The sequence below is a fragment of the Girardinichthys multiradiatus genome, chromosome 9 (genome assembly GCF_021462225.1).
Source record: "Girardinichthys multiradiatus isolate DD_20200921_A chromosome 9, DD_fGirMul_XY1, whole genome shotgun sequence".
NCBI classification, from domain to species: domain Eukaryota; kingdom Metazoa; phylum Chordata; class Actinopteri; order Cyprinodontiformes; family Goodeidae; genus Girardinichthys; species Girardinichthys multiradiatus.
In genome coordinates this window covers 6253871-6278233 of record NC_061802.1, presented here as the reverse complement: position 1 = coordinate 6278233, position 24363 = coordinate 6253871, and the positions used below count along the sequence as shown (strand labels likewise).

Below are 24363 nucleotides of genomic sequence, written 5' to 3'. Positions count from 1 at the left end.
TGTGTTTAGTGGCTGAGAAAAGAAAGATTTTAGTGTGATACTTTATTAGATTCTCCAGAAAAGAAAATCATCTGGTTAAACTCAACAGTCAATGTTCTGTTTCTGGGCCTGAATGTGTTCTTGGACTAGCATTTGTGAATATTATATGAGGAATATTTTTATCCATTCTGCATATATGAAGGTATGGCATGCTGGTTTCTGTGCAGGAAAGTGTGTTTTTGAGAGCATGTGTGCGATGTGTTTGGATGTATGTGTGAGTTTGTGCGTGTGCGTATCCATTTGTCTTGTTACTAGTTTAAGCTGCCAATGTAATCACCATGAGAAAGACTTTGAAAACGAACTCTCTAACCTTAACAACCCATTTACCTCCCCATCTTCCCCCACCGTGGCAACTTCATAGAGTCTCCACTAAAGTTTATATTGACTGTTCAATTTGACTGTCATAGATTGTCATGGAAAGTAAATAATTCAGTCAAACTAATATTTTAATTTACAGTTTTTACATTCCTAGATTGAAATAAAAACAACCACAAGAACTTTCAGAATGTATATGTATAGAAAGACTAACTTACATCGCAAAAGGAAAAATAAGACTGTTCAACTCTGGAAATCATATATGAACATTATAGAAGCTGAAAGCTGAACATGTATATCCAAATCTCATAATAATCCATTTAATTGATATATAATTGATGCAAGTTGCTATGAGTATGAGAAAAAAATTGTCTGTTCTGATTATTGATTAATTGTGATATTGGTTCTCAAAATCCATTTAAGTTGCATGTGATGCCATAAACAAAAAACAATAAAAATATTGGAAAACAAATGCCAACCACAACATCGCAGAAAAGTGAATCTCGAACAGATTGAAAGGTACAAGGAAGCTGCTGCTGCTGCATGCATTGCTGCTTTAGGACCTGTCCATCTTAATTCACCTTTGTTTATAGTACATGTTTCTTTCAAAGATGAAGGGATTTTAATTATGTTTCAGAGTGAAACCACTGTGAAAGAGTTTAAAGTGTTGCTGCATAACACCAGGTTATTATCCCAATCTGACATCCCTCTAAGATGTATTCATTTGCAATGACTATGCATATACAGTGTAGACCCTGCGAAAGATTCATCAGCTATTGTTTTATTGCAGAAAATCATAGATCTTTATTTTCACAAGATCAGTTTTGTTTGTTCCTCCCTCCCACACACTTGTCATCTGACCATGACAATGGGGTGAGCACAATTAATTTAACATCTATTGTAGTTACCCATTTCCAAAAACATTTGAGGATTTTTTTTGTGTGTGTGTGGCACTAGTGTGGCCTTTATTTTTTGTTATTTTAAAGTAGGCAGACAGGAAGTGGGGTGAAGAGAGAGGGAAGACATGCAACACAGATTGGCGGTGTCGGGACTCGAACCAGGGACAGCTGTATCGAGGACTGGAGCCTCCGTTTATCGGTCGCATGCTCAACTGCTACGCCATGTGCCGTGCCCTACATTTGAGAAATTTTAGTAATGTTTCAGACTGTAAAATGTCAAAGATAATCTAGGATTGACTCCTTGTACACTATTGTCTAAACAAAGCTGAGATGCCTATTGATGCATATATGGTACATACCAAGGAGCTTACTAGAATTACTTTGTTGCCATCTAGTGGTCAGAGTATAAACAACATCTGGTTGTGATTTTATGATACAATGATAAACACAAATCACCCTCTTTGATTGAGATTCCTTTTCAGGCACATTATTGGAGAACCCAAGGGCACATGAAGACTCAAATGAGCTCAGTTATAAAAACAGTCAGGATATGGCCTTTTTAAGGATTTTTATTATTTTATATTAGAGGTCGAGTGTGTGTCAGGCTGGCTTTTCTCCTTTTTAAAATTAAACACACAATGCAAGCCTCATACCTTTCTACAACATCTTCACCACTCCAGCATGTGTGCTGCTCCACCTCCATTTCACTTTCACAAAGCATTTCTGGCAACTCAGACAAAAACCACTGGTATCGCTGAATGGAGATCTCGAATTCCCTGGAAAAGACAGATTTTGGTTCACAGCTGAGTGACTGAAATGTTGACAGTGATGATAAGTCTGAAATATTTAGTACAAGCTTGTATCTGAGAGACTTGATTCGTGTCAAAATAAAAGGTTGAGGGCCTTGTCATTATAAATGCATTAATATTGAAAGCATTCATTTTTCACCAAAAGTATGAGGGAAGGAGGATTTAAAGCAACAGCAATCGAGATGGTGAGCTAAGTGGTTTTGTAATTTTGCCAAATTACACAATTAGTTCAAATAACCCCTTTAAAATGGGATACGATATGTTATTTAACCATAAAGGTTCACTAAATTTAAAACAAAAACAACTAAAAGAGCTAGCTAAAACCTCTTTTAAAAAGTTACTTTACTTTACAATTTGAAAATCTAATTACCTACCTTGATAGTTTTTTCAGACTTCGACTTTTGTCTCCTTTAGAGGCTTTAAGGGGGAAAGACCTGCAGACAAAGAAAGTACTATTCAGTATAAACATTTCATATCTTCTCCTCTTACCTAGCTAAAATACTGTCCTAACCAGAAATAAAGAATTACATCAAATTTTAGTGCCTTGAAAGAGTATTAAATGCACATAAGTGTAAAATGAATTGAAAACGATACATGGTTTTCTAATGTTTTTACAAATAACAATCTGAAAATTACGGCTTACATTTGTAGTCAGGCCCGCTTTACTGTGATACTCCTAAATAAGCTCCAATGTCACAAAAATAAATAACAATTAGCAGAGTCCACCTATGTCTTATTTAGTCTTAGTATGATGGTCTTAGAGGTTCATTAGAGAACATAAGTGAACAAATAGCATCATAAAGACCATTGAACACACCAGACAGGTATCTAGTGGTAGGATTATGTTGTATGGATATTTTCCTTCAGTGGGGGCTGGAAAGCTGATCAGGAAGAAGAATAGAGATAAATACAAGACAAACCTGCAAGAAAACCTGTTAGTGGCTGCATTAGACCTAACAGTGGAGCAGAAGTTCAAATTTCAGTACAGAACAGTGAACAGCCAGAGCAACAATGGAATGGGTTAGACCAAAGCACTCCCATGTGTTATCATGGCCCAGTCAAAGTCCAGACCTAAAGACAATTGAGAGTCTTTTCCAAAGAGGGGTAGACAAAGATTGAAGCCTCTAGATGTGCAAAATGTAAACTGAGGCATACCACAAAATACTTACATGCAGCAAAAGGTTGTTCTACAAGCATTGACTCAGCTGGCCTGAACATAAATGTACACTATACTTTACAGATTTCCATTAGTGGAAATACTGCGTACCGTTTTCTTTACACTTTACAATTACATTTGGGAGGCACTGGATGTAACATACTTCTTAGAGTCCGTCCACAAATGGCGAGGAGGGGAAGGAGGCAAAGTTAACCCTGACTTTTCCGAAGTGAGTAACGTGGCACGGGTTTCAACATGTGGTTGGGATGACCTTGTATCCATTGTCACGTGACCAGGTACTTGAGGTCCACACACCTTCTCTACCTGCCGAGAAGGAGACATTTTGCATTGAAAGATTTAATCAATTTTCAAGAAGAATTTTTTTTTTTTAATCTTTCCAAGTTTCAAATGAGGAAATAAAGAAAAGGCCCAGAAACAAATGGACATATTTGATAAGGCAACTTATTAATGCTTTTTAAGGTTCTTTTTTTATATCTGTCTGTTGAATTTTCAACCAATTGTCCTAAAACAAATTTGTCAGTGACATACTTTCCACATGTAGCTGTTACAAAAATTGTCACATTTTTTTATTTTACTATTTGTATTTAGAATAAGGGATTATAACTGACCTTTGGCTTTGTTCTCATTTTTTTTTTTTTTGTAGTGGATCACTGTGGTCTGTTCAGGATCATAATCCTGTTGTCTAAGATGCTGTAGAAGCCATCCTCATTTTATCAAAGTATTTAAAAATGCAGTGCCACATTTCTTTTAACTGCTTACTGCATCTATTTATTTCAGTCTGTTTTTCCATCTACCATAAAATCTGTATGTGCCAGTGGCTGCAACATAAATCCAAGTAAGCAGAATCAGAATCAGAATCAGCTTTATTGCCAAGTTCGTGCATACAAACAAGGAATTTGACTCCGGTACACTTTGCTCTTTTGTTCTGTTTTTGCATTACCGAATATACAAATTTACAATTTACAATGTACAATATACAATGTACAATGCAATATTCTGCATTACAGAATATACAAATTTACAATTTACAATGTACAATATACAATGTACAATGCAATATTCTGCATTACAGAATATACAAATTTACAATTTACAATGTACAATATACACATATCTAATAGAAAAGGTGCATTTTCAACATCTGTATGCTGTTGTTTTGTACTTTATTGAATGTTCATCAGAGAAACAGCCTGGGGGAAGAAACTGTCTTTGTGGCGGCTGGTTTTAGTGAACAATGCTCTGTAGCGGCAGCCTGAAGGTAAAACTCTAAACAGTTTATGTGCAGGGTGTGTGGGGTCTGCAGAGATTTTAGCAGCTCTTTTCTTGACCCTAGACCTGCATAAGTCCTGGATGGAGGGAAGGTCAGCTCTGATTATTCTCTCTGCAGTCCTGATTATTCGTTGCAGTCTGGACCTGTCCTGTTTTGTGGATGAGCCAAACCACACTGAGATGAATGAAGACAGGACAAACTGAATGATGGCAGTGTAGAAGATGACCAGCAGCTCCTGTGGAAGGTTGAACTTCTTGAGTTGCCTCAGGAAGTACAGTCTCTGCTGGGCCTTCTTTCGAACAGTGTCTATGTGCGAAGACCATCTCAGGTCCTCAGAGATGGTGGTTCCCAAGAACCTGAAGTGGTCCACGGCCGATACATTGTTGTTGAGGATGGTGAGGGGGTGTATGGGGGTGGTGTTCTCCGAAAGTCCACCACCATTTCCACAGTCTTGAGTGGGTTGAGTTCAAGGTAGTTCTGAATGCACCAGTGTACCAGCTGATCCACCTGCTTTCTGTCTGCAGACTCATCACCGTCCTGGATCAGTCCAATGACAGTGGTGTCATCTGCAAACTTAAGGAGTTTCACGGACGAGTCCGATGAGGTGCAGTCATTTGTGTACAGAGAGAAGAGGAGAGGGGATAGAACACACCCCTGGGGGGCACCAGTACTTATTGATCTGGATCGGGAGAAGATGCTCCCCAGTCTCACCTGCTGCTGTCGGTCTGTCAGGAAGCTGTTGATCCACTGACAGGTGGAGGCTGGGACGTTGAGCTGTGTGAGCTTCTGGTGGAGGATGTCTGGTATGATGGTGTTGAAGGCCGAGCTGAAGTCTACAAACAGGATCCTGGCGTACGTCCCTGGGTGGTCGAGGTGTTGCAGGATGAAGTGTAGACCTAAGTTAACAGCATCATCTGCCGACCTGTTTGCTCGGTAAGCAAACTGCAGGGGTCCAGCAGGGGGCCTGTGCTTCAACACCAGCCGCTCAAAGGATTTCATGACCACAGACGTCAGGGCTACAGGCCTGTAGTCATTTAATCCTACGATGGTGGGTTTCTTGGGAACCGGGATGATGGTGGATCGTTTGAGGCAGGAGGGGACCTCACATTTCTCCAGTGACTTGTTGAAGATCCTTGTGAAGATCGGAGCGAGTTGATGTGCGCAGGCTTTCAGACATGATGGGGAGACGTTATCAGGTCCTCCAGCTTTCTTTGTTTTCATGTGCTGAAAGAGCCTGTTTACCTCTTCCTCGGAGATCTTTATTGCAGGCAGAGGATCTGATGGTGGGGGGTTGGTTGCTTTATGGGACGAATTTGTTCCTGAATGGGATGTAGAGGGGATGATTTGAGGTGTGAATGGCTTCTTGTCATGTCTGCAGTAGAAGCCATTCAGACGGTTGGCCAGGAGACAACTCTGTTCAGGACGGGTGGGGGGGCTCTTGTAGGCAGTCAGGTTTCTCAGACCAGTCCATATAGATGAAGTGTCACCAGTAGAAAAGTTGTTCTTAAGCTTATTACTGTAGCTTCTCTTAGCTGCTTTGATCTCTTTTGTTAGTCTGTTCCTGGCCTGCCTGTACTGTGCCCAATCTCCACTGCCGTGAGCTTCTTCCTTATCCCTGCGCAGATTCCTGAGGTGTGGAGTAAACCATGGCTTGTTATTCCCAAAGGTGCAGAAGGTCTTGGTCTGCACACACATGTCCTCACAGAAACTGATGTATGATGTCACCACATCAGTTAGTTGGTTTAAGTCCGTGGCTGAAGTTTCAAAAACAGTCCAGTCTGTGCATTCAAAGCAGGCCTGTAGCATCTGCTTTGATTCCTCAGTCCACTTCTTAACATTGTGAACCGTGGGTTTGGAAGCTCTTAGTCTCTGTCTGTAGGTTGGGATGAGGTGGATAAGAGAATGATCCGAAAAACCCAGAGCATCCCTGGTAACAGCATGATATGAGTCCTTTAAAGGTGTGTAACAATGGTCCAGTGTGTTTTTGTCTCTGGTGGGACACTTAATATGCTGTCTGTATTTGGGGAGTTAATTTGAGAGGTTTGCGCTGTTAAAATCTCCCAGTATTATGATGAAAGAGTCCGTGTATTTTTTCTCCAGGTCTGTAATCAGCTCAGCAAGATGTTTTTCCGCGGCAGAAGTGCAGCCATGCGGTGGAAAATATGAGCCGATTATTATAAACGAGGAAAACTCTCTTGGTGAATAAAACGGTTTACAGATTATGGAAAATGACTCCAGATCCGGGCTACATGTTTTTCCCAGCATTTTATGTCTCTGCACCAACCTTCATTTATATAAAAGCAGATTCCGCCTCCTCGCTTCTTCCCCGATAGCTCCGCGCTGCGATCCGCTCTGAGCAGCTGGAAGTCCGGCATCAGCAGTGCGCGGTCCGGGATGTTTTCACTCAGCCATGTCTCGGTGAAGCAGAGAACCGCTGATCCGCGGAGGTCTGTGTTTTTACCGGTGAGAAGAAGCAGCTCGTCCATCTTGTTGTTTAGAGAGCGGACATTTGCCATGTGGATTGAAGGCAGTGGTGTGCGAAGTCCTCTTTTGCGGAGCTTTACCAGCGCGCCAGCACGTTTCCCCTCCGCCGTTTTCGGCGCAGTATCCCGTATAGCGCCGCAGCTCCGCTTGCTAGGAGGTCAGTGAACCTCGGATCAATGAAAGATGGTGAAAAAAACCCAAGAGAGGACTCTCTGATGTTGAGACGTTCCTCTCTACTGAATGACACCACAGTACTGTGGCTCGAAAAACATAAAAACACACAAAATACAAAAACACAGAGAGAGCGAAGCTCCGAGGCTGCCATCGTCGGCGCCATCTTGAATACAATAGTAGATTTGACAAGCAGTGTTTGTTTTATAAGGTTTTTTTAGAATCATCAAATCTGACAAAACCTTCACTCGCACTAATTTATACTGGTGCTGCTGGATCTTCTTTGACTAAATTGTGGCTAGTAAAAAGAGCGGCTCTGTAAGGATCTCAGCTTTTCTCAGGACCCCCATACTCCTTTTTAACTAGAACTTCGTATTTGCTTTATAAACTTTGAAAACTATTATTTAAAAAGAGACAATTTACTTCCCTGCTAATTGGCCATATTGCTAAGTGGATAGGGTTATCTCCCAGGCTTGAGTATAACTTTAACTTTAGAAATAGTGAGCTTCTAAGAAGTGTCAAAAAACATTGATAAATTTGGTAATATAAGATAAAAAAGTTGACCATGATAAATCGTTTTAAAGCTTTTCCCAGTTGTAGTATGATTTTTTTTTACTATTACCAATTTGTATATTGCTCAGTTATATTTAGACAGGAGAGAAGTTGTCATCTCTGGACCAGAGCATCTGAAAAACTTCTTAGTTTGCAATACTTGAATTGAAATGGATGGAAAACTTAAAGTGCAACTCATTGTAAAAACTAATCTGATAGGGGGGAAATGTCAAAAATAGAACAGCTCCTGGTAACCTGGTTGCATAAATATTCACACCCTTAAACTCATACTTTGTTGAAGCACCCTTTGATTCAATTTCCCTATTAAGTCTCCGTGAGTTTACAGTGAAAACTGACATGAGGAAGTATAAAAAATATATGGAACAATGGAACAAGGATTTGGAACAAAACCGGCTTTTTATTTATTGTTTCTTCTTTACATCTAAGAACAGTGTATAAACTGCGTATTATTGCCTCCTAAGGGGCTGTAGTGAAAAGTGAACAATTATTTTCAGCTCTGCTAAAAATAGTATTAAAAGAGAGCACAATGGTCTGTGCGGTCCCAGAGGTTCATGTTCATGGACACAAGAAGGTATGCAAAGGCTATCACAGTTAGCCTAGCATTGAAAGCAACAAAAAAAACTAGCTTCATGATGTCAAAACATGGTGAGATCCTTTTATGCATCCATGCAGAAATGAATTAAATAATCATTATCAAATCAATAAAATATAAATAAAATGAGTGTGTGCTTGGTTGCTTGAGTGTTGCCCTGAGATGGACTGGCGACCTGTGCAGTGTGTACCCCGCCTCCTGCTCATAGACTGCTGGAGATAGGCACCGGTTTCCCCGCGACCTGCTATGGAAGAAGCGGTATAGAAAATGACTGACTGACTGACTGAAATATAAATCAGTAAATGTTTACATTCTGAAGCTGTGATGACTGGGGGGCCCATTCAGAGTCAGTGTATTCATTCTATTTCCTTTTACAGAAGTGTATTACTATGATTGAGACAAAAATAATTACATATGATGAATTGAGAGATGAATCTTTAGAGTTTTAAATGAATAATGATCGTGCAACGTGGATAAGATGTCATGAAAAAAAGAATAAAGGATGATTTCTTTGAGAATAATGTTAATCATATATCATTGATTGTGGATGGAATTATGATTCTTACATTTTTGATTGATGAATAGAAATGCAATAAGGTTTTTTGATTTTTGCTAAATATATGTGTAAGAAAAGTACTGATAATCACTTGTGATGTATGAACAAGAAAGGATGAAGTTGAGGTAATGGCTTTAAACTGTAAGTGGAGAAAATGCTGTAACTAAAAGTTTGAGCAGTGACAACATAGGAATTAAAGCCTCTGTTTAAGAGCAAGTGTAATGATGATTGAGACAGGAATAGAACATACAGGTCCTTCTCAAAATATTAGCATATTGTGATAAAGTTCATTATTTTCCATAATGTAATGATGAAAATTTAATATTAATGTATTTTAGATTCATTGCACACTAACTGAAATATTTCAGGTCTTTTATTGTCTTAATACGAATGATTTTGGCATACAGCTCATGAAAACCCAAAATTCCTATCTCACAAAATTAGCATATTTCATCCGACCAATAAAAGAAAAGTGTTTTTAATACAAAAAACGTCAACCTTCAAATAATCATATACAGTTATGCACTCAATACTTGGTCGGGAATCCTTTTGCAGAAATGACTGCTTCAATGCGGCGTGGCATGGAGGCAATCAGCCTGTGGCACTGCTGAGGATGCTTCGATAGCGGCCTTTAGCTCATCCAGAGTGTTGGGTCTTGAGTCTCTCAACGTTCTCTTCACAATATCCCACAGATTCTCTATGGGAGAGGTCAGGAGAGTTGGCAGGCCAATTGAGCACAGTGATACCATGGTCAGTAAACCATTTATCAGTGGTTTTGGCACTGTGAGCAGGTGCCAGGTCGTGCTGAAAAATGAAATCTTCATCTCTATAAAGCTTTTCAGCAGATGGAAGCATTAAGTGCTCCAAATCCTCCGGATAGCTAGCTGCATTGACCCTGCCCTTGATAAAACACAGTGGACCAACACCAGCAGCTGACACGGCACCCCAGACCATCACTGACTGTGGGTACTTGACACTGGACTTCTGGCATTTTGGCATTTCCTTCTCCCCAGTCTTGCTCCAAACTCTGGCACCTTGATGTCCGAATGACATGCAGAATTTGCTTTCATCCGAAAAAAGTACTTTGGACCACTGAGCAACAGTCCAGTGCTGCTTCTCTGTAGCCCAGGTCAGGCTCTTCTGCTGCTGTTTCTGGTTCAAAAGTGGCTTGACCTGGGGAATGCGGCACCTGTAGCCCATTTCCTGCACACGCCTGTGCACGGTGGCTCTGGATGTTTCTACTCCAGACTCAGTCCACTGCTTCCGCAGGTCCCCCAAGGTCTGGAATCGGCCCTTCTCCACAATCTTCCTCAGGGTCCGGTCATCTCTTCTCGTTGTGCAGCGTTTTCTGCCACACTTTTTCCTTCCCACAGACTTCCCACTGAGGTGCCTTGATACAGCACTCTGGGAACAGCCTATTCGTTTAGAAATTTCTTTCTGTGTCTTACCCTCTTGCTTGAGGGTGTCAATAGTGGCCTTCTGGACAGCAGTCAGGTCGGCAGTCTTACCCATGATTGAGGTTTTGAGTGATGAACCAGGCTGGGAGTTTTAAAGGCCTCAGGAATCTTTTGCAGGTGTTTAGAGTTAACTCGTTGATTCAGATTATTAGGTTCATAGCTCGTTTAGAGACCCTTTTAATGATATGCTAATTTTGTGAGATAGGAATTTTGGGTTTTCATGAGCTGTATGCCAAAATCATCCGTATTAAGACAATAAAAGACCTGAAATATTTCAGTTAGTGTGCAATGAATCTAAAATATATGAATGTTAAATTTTCATCATGACATTATGGAAAATAATGAACTTTATCACAATATGCTAATATTTTGAGAAGGACCTGTATGTTGAGGATTTGGGAAAGTGAGAGCCATAGCTTACTGTACAAGGCTAATGACTGAGGCGAGGGCACAGGTCAGAGGAGAGGTCAGCAGACGGCTCAGGACTGAGGTGAAGATGGTTCATGTCTGATGTAAAAGCACACGACTTTCACATTCCAATGAAAAGATCACCTTATGTGACAGGTAACCAATGAAACAGCCATGGCAACAACTACTGGCCAATAAGCGTGTGGCAAAAATGTTCTATAAAATAGGCAAGAATAGAGGAACTGGTTGGATGTTTCCTCGCAGAAGACCAGCAAGCAAGATCAGACAGAGGAAGATGCTAAAGATGAATCAGAGGACCTGAGGCACAGCCCCGCTGATAATCTGCATTGAAAAGAGGATCAACCCGTGTGTCCTGAAAGGACTGTGGCTCAAAATTGAGAATCTGTTTTCATCTATTGCCTTTTTACCCAGACAACTGAAGTGAACTTGGTCGGTGAACAACTGATTGCTCTGAGTTTGTTCCTGAACCAACCTTAGTTATACCTCAAGGGTTTCCTTCAACACCTCAGCCTCTGGAAGTTACCGACTATTGAGGCATATAACAACAATGTTTATGACTTTACTTGACTCAAGACATCAGTAACAGACCATTGAAACCTGGGGCATCAGTGCCTGTCTGCTCAGAGGAAGAAAAACGGACGACTTTAGTTACCTTCCGCCATAGAAATCCATTTGCTGCCTCCCCAAAGAATTCATCTCCATCAAGTGCATGGATAAGCCTCCGTTTTCAAAGTCTCCACTTCAAACTCATCAGTTTCAGCATTAGGCAAAAATTAGATTGATTGATTCTTGTCACGGTTTACTTGATATTGGACCCCAGAATGCAGACGAGCAGGCAGCGTGATGGTAAGTGAAGAAAAGGTTTAATTACAAAAACTCACACTCAGCAGGAGGCAGGAACAAAACAAACGGGCAGGCAAGACAGGCATGGCAAGATCAAAAAGACAAGACTTGGTTTTAGAACAAGACATGAGCATGAGAGATGTTTCCGCGACGACTAACAGAACAGGTGTGAATATATGGCGTGAAAACCAGGCGGAGCAAGGAGACAGATTAACTTGAAGCAGGTGAATTGAATAAACTTAATTAACAGAACAAAACGTGACTGGAGCAAAACAGACTCTTGAACACAAACTAGAAAAACATGAAGCAAAAGCATAACCAGATCCGAAAACCAAACTTGACAAAACATGAACAAGACGACAAAACAAAAGCATGACCAGGAAAATAAACAGAAACATGATTCAAAACTTGAACAGTGAAAAGTTAAAAATCCGAAACCAAAAACCAAACAACCCCAAATCATCACAGATTCAGTTTTTATTGTCTGATTATTATGTGCTGGTTATTATGTGTTGCTGAATTTTACCCCCTGCAAAAGCGTTACCAATTAAAGAAAGCATATACAATTCCAGATAAATTGTGAACAGTCAGTTATTTGAGTCACCTTATTTCTGGTTATTCATTGGTAGTAAAAGTCTTGGTTAATGGTTCTAAGATGCTTTTATGAGGTTTTTATCGGTTGCCTTAAGCCAAACTTTTCAAAACAAAGCCCTTGAGGCTCATGCCGAGTCACTATAATTAACCTAATCCATATACCAAGTGCAAGTTGTAAAATTAGGGACTGAGCAGCCATTAACAGAGGTGACTGTTGAGAGTTGGATGACTGCTGTAGGCTACTTGGTTGTCCTAACCACCAGTTGAAGAAGGGTGAGACTTCTGGATGTAGGCTGTTAGACCTTAGGTGTATCATTTCCCGACACCAGCTTAAACAATTTTTTCAGTAAACCTGCTTAGTTACATCTTTTAGGTTTAGGGAAGTTCAGACCTGTTGGATGGAGTGCTAGACTAAGCAATCCTCTCAGAAAACGTGAAGTAGGAGGGAGAGGTTAGCTCACCAAACAAAGAAAATGAGAAGACGTATGAATTTTTGGAATGAATCAGACAAAGTTTGCATTTTTAGCCAGTATTAATCTAAAAGAAAAAAATGTGGGGTCATCTGAAGAAGGCTGTAGACAAGAGATGTCTTTACAATCTATTTAACTGCGAGAAATTTTATTTTAAATAGAGACAGAAAACATTATCAAGTCTCAAGATCTGGCACGGGGTTAGACTCCTAGTCATAAAGGTGTGCACACTTAGGTTATTAGACTATTTTTATTTCAAAATCTTCTTCCCTGACAGAGTTTGCTGCATTGCTGCATTAAATGTGAAAAAGTTTTGAAATGATCTTCCATTCTCTCATTATTTTCTCACGAAAACCTGGCATTGTAAGAGGGCTGCATATACGTTTTAGATCCGTTCTCGAAATGATAGTCACTGTGCTGATCAAATATTCAGTGAAGTGGTATTTCATTCGAAGCCAGAGATAGCAGTTTACTTATGCCTGTGTATGTTTGTTTACCTCTCAGGAATCTACTCCACTGAGTCCACAATGTTCTTTCAAAGTTGGATGGTGACTCTATCTTTTCCTCAAACAATGTGTGTGTGTGTGTGTGTGTGTGTGTGTGTGTGTGTGTGTGCGCGCGCGTGCATGCGCTGGCCTGCCTCTGTTTGTGTGGCATCTGTTTGTCCACAGATTAGCCACAGAAACTTTCTCATCACTCAGAAACGAGCAGCATTCTGGGTATCGGTTGTCCCGCCAACGACGGTCTTTGTTTGGCACTAGATCTGTATTCATACTCACACATTTGTGTGAACACACACACAGACTGAGGGGAACCCCAGATTCCCTGAAGAATGAGGCTGTTTTTAGCCCATTTAGGTACAAGCAGATCCAACTGCCAGGCTGAAAGAAACCCACGGTGTTTCTCACTCTAAGTCCGACATTCAAGTCACTCTATTATTAAGTGAATATAAGCTTACTAAGCTGGAACTAGTTACAGTTTTAAATTTAATATATCTTAAATATTTACAGAAGCAAGATGACATGTATAAACAATTTTCAGTGGAAACAACCCCAACGTTTGTTTTTTAACCAATTTTTTGCACAAACAAACACAAACCCAATTTTAGGCTTACCGTAGCTGTGATTCGTGGACCATGCAGTTGTGTGTGCAAGATTGCATCATTCACATGGTTTCGAACTGCCAACAGAGCTAGCTCCATGCTGTTGTGGTTGCTGCTGGTTGCTAGAGTAGCAGCCAACCTTTGGAGCAATACCACCAAGCTTCCCCAGGGGGCACCAAGCTCAGAAACACCCACCTTACAAAAGCAAGAAGAAATACATGAAAAATACAATGTGATCAAAACCTGTGATTCTCATCAAAGGCGACAAAGCTATGAATGAACACACATGGAATTATCTAGTAAACAAAAAAGTGTAAAATAACTCTAAACATTTTTATATTTTACATTCTTCCAAATAGCCACCCTTTGCTTTGATTACTGCTTTCCTCTCTTGGTATTCTCTCCATGAGCCTCATGAGGTGGTCACCTGGAATGGTTTTCCGAAGAGTCTTTAAAGAACTTCCCAAAGGTTCATTGAAAGTTGGCCAAAAGTTAATATTTCAGTCATCACAGCAAATGGCGGCTACATTAAGGAATCTAAAATATAACATATTTAAAGTTATTTTACAATTCTATGTTTACTAAATAATTGCATGTGTTCTTTCACCGTTTCCATGCTTTCAGTGAGAATCTACATACAGTGTAAATAGTCATAAACATAAAGTAAACCATTAACTGAGGAAGGTGTTCTAAAACAATTAAACACTTACCAGGCATCCTCTCATGACATTGTTACACAGTGCAGTACAGGGTCGTATCAGTGTTAGACCTCTACAGTGTGGACAGTACTGCATCTTTACTAATCCCCGTCCACACTCCCGGGTTAACATCACCTTCTCTGTTGAATTTACAACCTCTCCAGCCAGCTTCAGTAGCCGGCTCAGTGCTCGACCAGGCCCGAGAGCATGAGATAGGCTGTTAATGAGTAGTCGAGGATGGGGTCCGAATGGGTTCACATCCTGCTGTGTGAGCCGTAGACAATCATCGTGATTAGTGGAAAAGGTTGAATGGGACATTGCTGACATATGGCCAATCCCAGGGTTGAGCAGGCGGCGGTAGACTAGTGGGAAGAGATCATTGTAAAATTGGCGCACTGCATTGTTGAGAGAGGAGTTAACATCTCCTGATAGGTGGCGTTTGATGTCACTAAACAGCTGAAACACTGGGGGGCGACAGTCTGATGCGAGAGCAGAGTAGGCACTATCAAACAGAGTGGACGTCAGATTCGATGTGAAGGACACAAGCGATTCGAAGGTTTCTGGAAGACAGAAAAAATCAAGGACACATGTGAACCAGGGCAAAACATACTTCTAGCTGAATCCAACAACATTTTAGAAAAAATATTACCACTATAACTGACTGTGAACAAACTTTCTGATATTCTTCACATTCATAAACTTGCAGGTCAAAGTAATATCTAAGCGGTCTCTCCAATATCCGACATGTCTTTAAGACAGTTTCACACCATCTACAATAATTACATCCATTTCAATTTATTGAATTTCTCTATTTTTCCAGCAGTTCTAATTACAATAACAAAATTGTCCTGTAATCTTCTTGTAAACATTTCATTTAAGTTGTGGCTGCTTATCACAAATTATCTCAGTTCACAGGATTTAAAGTACCCTTTTTAGGTAAACCTGTTTAATTTATTCTTAATAGAAACAGCAAATCAGACAATCACACACCATCAAATAAATGCATTAATAGTTGACACCAGAAACCTATTCCACAGTTGGGACAGTGTTTTTAAAAATGTGAGAAAATGTGTATCAACTTATGAATTGTAAGGAAATGATAAAACAAATAAAAACAACTCTCTCTTTAGTGTAGCATTTAGCTTATTGAAACAGTTTTAATAATCCTAATTCAACCAAAAAATAAAAATATAGTTTTAGTCTCATTTAATGTCACACGATGACAAAAAATGTAACTGCTTTTTTTAGGCAGGTGTGAAAAAATGCTATAAACAAAGAATGTTTTCAAAAATGGAAGTAATAATCATTTATTTTCATCAATCAACAAAATGCGATAAATGAACAAAAGATAAATCTAAATCAAATCAATATTTGGTGTGACCACCCTTTGCCTTCAAAACAGCATCAATTCTTCTAGGTACACTTGCACACAGTTTTAAAGGAACTCAGCTGGTAGGTTGTTTCAAACATCTTGGAGAACTAACCACAGATCTTTTGTGGCTTTAGGCTTCCTCACATCCTTCTGTCTCTTCATGTAATCCCAGACACTCCATGATTTTGAGATCAGGGCTCTGTGGGGGCCATACCATCATTCCAGTATGTCTTTTACTTCTTTATGCTGAAGATAGTTCTTAATTACTTTGGCTGCACGTTTGGGTTCGCTCACTTAGCATTTTGTAAATTGATAAAAAGACAATCATTTATATTTCTGAAAGCATTCTTTGTTTACAGCATTTTTCACACTTGCCTAAAACGTTTGCACAGTACTCTAAATATCTTGTTTCAACTGTAGGTACCTAGGTGTAGTGAAGATGACATTCTGAAGTTCAAAGTGAGAATCAGAAGGAGATTGAAAGAGAAAGATGGGTGGTTCTGAGTATTTTCAGAAACGGCTGATCTGCGGGGATTTTAAAACACAACCAGCTTTTACAGAAAATGGTCCAAAAAAGAGCAAACATCCAGTGAGCGGCAGTTGTGCAGAGGAACATGTCTTGGTGGTGTCAGAAGCCAAAGGAGAATTAATCAACTGTTTCAAGATGATAAAAATGCATCAGTTGCTTAAATAACCACTAGTTACAACCATCTCTAAATGGACAACATGACAAAACTTGAAAAAAATTGGGTGGAGCAGCAAAAAGCATCACAGTGCCACTCCTGTCAGCTGAGAACAGAAAAACTGAAGCTACAATTCACAAAGGCTTACCAAAATTGGACTATAACATATTGGAAAAAACATGGCCTGGTTATCACGTTAAGTGTTTGAATCGGACCAAAGTGCAGAAAAGAGCTTGGCAGCCACATGATGAGTTAATCTTGAGGTTTTATTCCAAAACCGTCAAAAGCGTAACAAAAATCACTGCAGGTACATAACCGAGTTCAGAGCCAAAAACCTACATGAGTACTCAGTTCTTTAACGTAGCAAAACTGAACATCAACAAGGGTAGTGACGAGAAACAGTGATGGAGAAACCAGCGGGGAACAAAGAACACAGACCAACTAATATACAGGGAGAAAACAAAGGCAGGTAATCACAGAAACTAAGAACAGGTGTGACAAGCTGGCAGGGAGGCAGAGGGGACAGGTGGAACTCATAAACAATAAAGGAAAACATAAACCTAAACACAGTTAACACAAAAACACAAACCAAGTCCCAGGATGTCATATCATGACACTGGTCTGATGAGTCCAGATTTCAGCTATAATATTCAGATGGTAGGGTCAGATATTTTGTTTGCACACTTTGGGCCCTGACTGTCAATTAAGCATTCTTTAAACACCACAGCCTAAGTACCGTTACCTGCTATTTCCATTCCTTTATGACCCAAGTGTAGCCACCTTCTGATGGCTACTTCCAACAGGATAATGCACAATACCACAAAGCTCAGATCATCTGAGTTCCCTGTATTCATATAGCTTCCACAGTCACCAAATCTCAATCCAATAAAAGACCTTCAGAAGATTTGCACGACAGATGTGCATCAGACAAATCTGCAGCAACTGAATGATATTGCAATGTCAACATGGATAAAAATATTAGAGGAATATATTTTTAACATTCCTCTGTTAACATTTAGCAGACCAGTGTACAATGCATGAATTACAATAAAAGCCCTCCTCTTTGGTAGGTAACACTAACTTTACATTAAATCGCATTGTCAAAAACGTGAAGTGCAAACACTACAGGCCACCCTTATGTTATGAGTGCTCATGTGTTTGGCATGCTTATCCTTAATTTCCCTTTTAACCTTATTTATCAAAAATCAGGAAGATACAAATCTGACCATGTAACACAGAATTGATACATATTGGTACTGGCACAGCTCCATAGCTGTTTAAAAAACATTTCCTGAAGAAAGATACAAAGACTTAAAAAAATCATTGCTGTTATAAAACACATTGTCTGTCATCAAAAATGGAGACTGTAATAACCTTGTTCAGTCATACTCTTAATTACGCAGTGATCTAATTCATGTTCCGTATTAGTGAAGAATTGTGGGCAGAGATGAAAAATACTACAATTCACTGCCACCATGTACAGCAGCTGCATAAAAAATCCTGAATTTTTGAACGTCAAAAACACAATCCTGTCCTGACTGACCTTGGACTGACTTCATCCTCTTGCATGTGAGCCAGAATAGCCCAAACCTAATTCATCCCCAAGCTTGTTTTCACTACCTTGTCATCTTTAGTCAGGTGATAATGAGAGGCCCCATCTCATGATTCACTGTTTCCTATGTCAGACAGGCCCTCATAAAAAGGAGTATGACCTCCACTTTCCAAAGGCTATATGTCCATGATGACAGACAGTGCGTGTATTTGAAGCATGATTTCAATCTGAAGGCATCCTAACACAAAAACTCTGAGATGTCTATTTATCTGTGACTTTCACCAAGTCATCTTCTCTCTCAGTGTTTATGACTGTGTCTTTAAAGCTTTGCATTTCAGTATCGCAGCTGATTATTTCCTACTGAGTCCAGGGGACTCAGTAGGAAATACACTGGATAAGTACAAACTTAGCCAATATTTACTGAATGCAATAGCAATGCTTCAGATGACTGGCTGTCGAAGACCATGCTGCATGTTTTAGGCTGAAGTGTTTGGGCAGCAGTGGTGGTGCTCTTTACGATAAGAAGACTAAGCGAGAGCGATCAGCTTTTATGTTTCCGCATACCCACGCCCTGGCAATGGCAGCCTAAATACATACAGCATCAAATTACATTTCAAAGTCTTCCCCGTGGGGACATGTGATTAGTTTTTTACCCTCTGTGATTGGACAACAGCTGCAAAGTGGAAGAGAGGGCACAGAGGTCTTAAGAGTGCTAGGAGAAACACACGCAAGCATGCAGGCATATTTACACACATACACACACACCAAAGAGACCCACGAGAAGTAAAGAAAGAAAGCCTCATTACAAGTGCGTTGCTCATGTCTCAGTTTCTGCAGAGGGTTATAATCACTTCTCTCAAGAGACAAGATCTGCTAAGACTCACCTCAGCTCTTGAAGACCATTACAGTACTGCCAATTTAGTTCATTTTATTAAAATAGATGCCAAATCTAAACCCAAAAAATATACCTACATAAATGTTTAGGTTTCATTCACTCTTATGTTGTAAAGAAAATCAGCGCCCTGCTAAACTTATCATACCCAATTAACTTTTTCAGGTTTTTCACACAACTACAAACTTTAAGGTATTTTATTTATTTTTTATGTAATCCACCAACATAAAGTAACAATTAATTGTGAAATGGAAAGAGAAGGACACATGGTTTTTAACTTGTGGTAAAAAAAAAAAAAGTCTGAAGAATTCAATATTTATAGGGTATATCTATTCAGCTCCCTTTACTCTAATACCCCTAAATAAAATCCAGCACAAACAGCTGCCCCTGGGGCCTCAGATGTTTGTTAGAGAAAATTAATGGACAAGTAGCATCATGAGGACCAAGGAACACAGTTTAGAAGGTTTAAAACTTTGAACATTTCAAGGAGCACTGTTCACTTCATCATCTCAGTATGGAAAGAGAATGCTACAACTGCAGACATGGCCGTCTACTTTATCTGGCAGGCTGGGTAAGGTGATCATGAATATAAAAAGCAGTCAAGAGGCACATGGTAGTCCTAAAGAAGCTGGGGAGATCATTGGCTCAGATGGGGGAATCTGCTAACAGAACAACTGTTGACCACACGCTGAAAAAACAAATGCAAGATCCAACAGTGACTTAATAGACTCCAAGGTCGGCACAGAAAAATATAATCAAAGGAAAGATATCCAAAACAGAGGCAAGTCCAAAAATACAAAAATGGTCAGAATCACTGGGATGCACAACTAGAAATAAGGCTGGTACATTTGACAAAAGGGACAAAGACAAACTGGCAAGGGGACCATGCACAATTTGAGGTATAAACAGACAAAATATAGCGGATACTGAGACACATGTTTAGAATTGGAGAGTGTCAGGGGCTAATTAGAGATGGGAAACTGAGGAAGTGAAATTGTCTGAAAAGAGACAAGAGATTATTGCACACAGCAGAACAGGAAGTTTATGAAACCGTTAACCAACAGAGCTAAGCATGACATTTATGGAAAAGTGGCACTAAGAAAATCATAAGAAGTCTAGATTTTTCCACAAAGTCTATCAAAGATGTAGAAGAAGACACTCTGGTCAGACAAGATCAGCACTGAACATTTTTGCTTACAGTATATGCAAAACCTTATTTGTGGCAGAAAACTGCATTGCCCTGAACACAACATCCCCACTGTGAACATGGTGGTGATGGTAACATCATGCTGTGGGTATGCTTATATTTAGCAAGGATGTATCCTGAGGAATTTTGTAAAGAAGAATGAGCTAAACTTTCAGTCTCTAGATGTACACATTGCAGAAAAAATCGCTTCTACAAAATATTGACACTGAAGGGCTAAATACAAATGCACGCTACACTTTTATGTCGCTTAAAATCCCAATGAAATACATTGAGGTTAGACGTTGTACTGTGATATAATGCAAAAAGGTACAAGAGGTATGACTGCTTCAAAAGAAAACTAGTACAAATCTAGAACAAATATAGGATTTACAAATAAATGATAAGCTTAAAAGGTCCTCTGGCACTTAAAGTGTATAGGAATGATGCTTTTCATTTTCATGAACCTCTTTAACCTCTTTAACACCGAAAGAACTGGGATTTACAAACAAAATAATAATCTAATTCATTTTTACAGTACTTTAAAGTTTCAAACAATTTCACCCAATTCTAAACTTTCTGTCTTCTGTGCTGCTTCCTTTAGTCTTGTTCAGTCCCTCTTTGTATATGGGTGTTAGCATTAATTATACCCATGGAGGGTTATCCTTTGGGCATAAATAGCAGCTGAAACTGAGCCTACGTGTATTCAGATGGAGCCTGGGGGGAGGGAGAGACCCCCCCCCCAACCCACACACATTCAAAAAGGGGTACACATGTTTGCTATCTGTGTCATCAATAAACCTAGTCTAATAATGTCCACACCGCATGTATACGCTAAAATCTTTGCACAAAAACACATGAGATCTCACAAGGTCTCCCTCTTCCTCACTCACACACACTCACATACCCACACCCACACGCGCTTGCTCACACACAGTGGTGAATGGTGTTGAGAGACAAGTGGACAAGCAGAGTATTCTTCCTCCTATTCAGAGCACCCTGTTAGAGACCAGCTGTTGCCAACAGCAACAACACTTTGCTGCAGATACGTACTGAATGTAAACATTCTTCATCCCTCGCTATCTCATTGGTCAAGAACAAAACCTGATTATCAAAGCAACACAGAAGGACGGACGGAGAAAGGGAGCTGGGTGTTGCAACAAAGTTTTCCACTGCTCCCTCTAAGAGTTTGCTGCCTCAAAGACTCAATCGAAAATCAGATGTTTGTTTGGCTAGCCACCGAGGCGCCTCACAAAATAAACTGGCCTTGTCTCACCACACTGACACAAACTAGCTATTTCATGATGAACACACAAAGTGAGAATGACAGATGCGGTCATGGGCTCTTGACAGAACTGTTGAGCTATTGAGATTGTGACTGCTATAATAACCACTTAGTGTCATGAAACAGAAATTACTTGTATTTGAACATGATGTATTATAGATTAGAGAAAGCAGGATTGTAGCAGGATTTAATGCATGTTTATTTTCTTTCTTGAAAAATGTGGTGATAAATTACAAACAAATATCCAACGATATTAATAAGCAAAAAATGGCAACCCATCTTTAAGAACTCTCAGTAAGTGGCATTAATTTTACTTGAGAGATTTCAGAATTTAAACACATCAATATAATGCGGAACCTACATGATAAAAGAACACTAAACCCCTAAACATTTTCCCTATTTATCAAGTGCCTTGCAAATAGATAAATACTAAATCCTAAAACTTTTCTAACATTACAAACACAAAATTCTATCTATTTTATTGGATTTTACGTTATAAACCAACACAAAGTAGAGCACATTTGTGAAGTAGAGAGGAAATTCTAAATTGTTTTTCATGTGTTTTATAAATACGCAAATTGAAAAAAATTAGTTAGCATTTGTATTCATTTGTATCATTTTTACTCAGATACCTCCAAATATAAATCCAGTACAGCTAAATGCCTTAAGAAATCAACTAATTGTTAAACAGAGTCAACTTGTGTGTAAATACATTTTAATTTAAACTAGAAACCTGCAAGCAGCTTTGAAGGGCCTCGCACCCCTCAGCGCAACTCGGGCTGTTGAGCGACCGCAGGAGCCTGGCATCACCTCATACATGCCACCGACGATGACACTGCTTCACTTCAACACGTCGTCACTAAGTGGTACTGTGAGCAACATGTCATATGATCTTTGGTCATGCAGAGTTTCGGTCTGGCAAAAAGCATTCAAAATTTTGAGTAAATCGGACCTTCCAGAAGGACGCTGCAGTCGCTTGTTTGTTTGTGGGCGGGGCTAAAACAACATAATCAATTGACTGTGTCAAAATGTCCATCATTAACTCATGATCATGTATACTACATTTCAAGTGGATCCGATGATGAATAAGGGAGATATAGCCATTGAAGTGTCCTAGGGGGGGCTATTGATCCAAATTTAAATGTAATCCAATAGAGCTGTTTGGGGACTGACAAAGATCAAGCATATTGAGTTTGGAGTGAATCAGACCATGCATGTGTAATTTAGAGGCAAACGTATGGCCGTGGCGTGACATCAGAATTTGCCACGCCATCATATTCACACCCTCCAGCTAAAGCAGTAAGTACTGTCGACTGTCTAGGAGCATCATGTTATCTGTTACTTGGGACAGTTTGACATTGATTAGGTGAAGAACATCCAACATTGAGTCTGTAAAGGAAAACGTGATACTTCCTGTTCTCAGTGGGCGGGGCTTCGATGATGTCAGCATGTGATCAGTGAATATTGTTGAGGCCTAGAGGCAGATCAATCCCAGAAGGTTTCATTTGTCTGTGAGTGTACAGAGTGATTTTGAAGTCTCTAAGTGAAAAGCTGTAGGAGGAGTTCGCTCAGATATGCGGGCTAGAAACGGCCAAAAGAGGGTCAAAATGGCAACTTCAATCCAAGATGGCCGACTTCCTGTGGGGTTTGGACCAATGCTCCAAGAGACTTTTTTATAGGTCCTGAGACGTTACATATGTGTACCGAATTTTAGATTCCTCGGTCAAAGCATGGCTTGGGTCTGATTTTTTTTTATTTTCCAGGGGGCGCTGTCTACGATTTAGGCCACGCCCACCGAATATGTCATCAGATCTCTGTTAGGGACTGGACAAGAATCAATCACATTGAATTTGGTGCAGATCAGATGATGTATGTGGAAATTAGAGCCAAATGTATGGCCATGGCGTGACCTCTGACTTCGCCGCGCCGCCACTGCTACGCCCTTTTATGAAAACTCACAGTGCTTCAAACGAAGTTAGACCCACTAGTTATCTGTCTTCTGACACAGATTCAAGTTGATTGGGTGAAGAGGGTCAGAGAGGCACCTTTCCAAGTGAAAAAAGTGACTTCCTGTTCTGAGGGGGCGTGGCTTTGATGATGTCAGCATATGACCCCATAGGATTGTCGGGAACCCGAATGTCCTCCTTCATGGCAACGTTGGTATGGTTTGGCATTTATTTGTGAAAGTTATTGCATATTTTTAGTTTGGGCGCGAACACCAAGTTTGTGTCCCAGCCACGCCCCCTAAACATGGACGAAAACTCAGGATTTTGATAACTTTTAATCCTCCATGCCTTATCTGCATGTTGACCAAATATGAACCCGATAGCTCAAAATCCCTAGGAGGAGTTCGTTAAAGTTCGAGGTGAGTAAAAGTAAAAAACGGGCAAAAATCGGCCTTTGACCCAAAATGGCCGACTTCCTGTGTGTTTTAGGGCATACCCCCAAGAGACTTTTTTTCTTGGTTTGAGGAGCTCTAGCAGTGTGCCGAATTGCAGATCTGTACGACTTACGGTTCGGCCTAACTCACATTTGGGGGCGTGGCTAAGTTGTTTGGCCACGCCCACTGAGAACGACATTAAGGAAAAAGAATTTTACGCGGGGGACAATTTTGGGTGAAGTTTGGTGACTTTTGGGGCATGGCAAAGTCCCCACATTGCCCCGCAAACACGCAACGGAAAAAACAAACAAAGAACTAGAAACCTGCAAGCAGCTTTGAAGGCCCTCGCAACCCTCAGCGCAACTCGGGCTGTTGAGCGACCGCAGGAGCCTGGCATCACCTCATACACGCCACCAACGATGACACCGCTTCACTTCAACACGTCGTCACTAAGTGGTACTGTGAGCAACATGTCATATGATATTCGGTCATGCAGAGTTTCAGTGTGGCAAAAAGCATTCAAAATTTCGAGTAAATC

The 24363-nt window shown here is 40.1% G+C and overlaps 1 protein-coding gene across 2 annotated transcripts in view; it reads right to left on the bottom strand.

Annotated features, from left to right (window-relative positions):
• Positions 1 to 24363, bottom strand: part of LOC124873343 (glypican-5-like) — a 107893-nt gene that overhangs the window by 65566 nt on the left and 17964 nt on the right. For both annotated transcript variants that reach the window (XM_047373913.1, XM_047373912.1), the window contains exons 3-7: positions 14491 to 15038; positions 13793 to 13975; positions 3382 to 3542; positions 2437 to 2496; positions 1907 to 2029 (exon numbers count right to left, since the gene is read on the bottom strand). In XM_047373913.1, the coding sequence (XP_047229869.1) occupies positions 1907 to 2029; positions 2437 to 2496; positions 3382 to 3542; positions 13793 to 13975; positions 14491 to 15038 (1075 nt within the window). The remainder of the gene's footprint in view (positions 1 to 1906; positions 2030 to 2436; positions 2497 to 3381; positions 3543 to 13792; positions 13976 to 14490; positions 15039 to 24363) is intronic.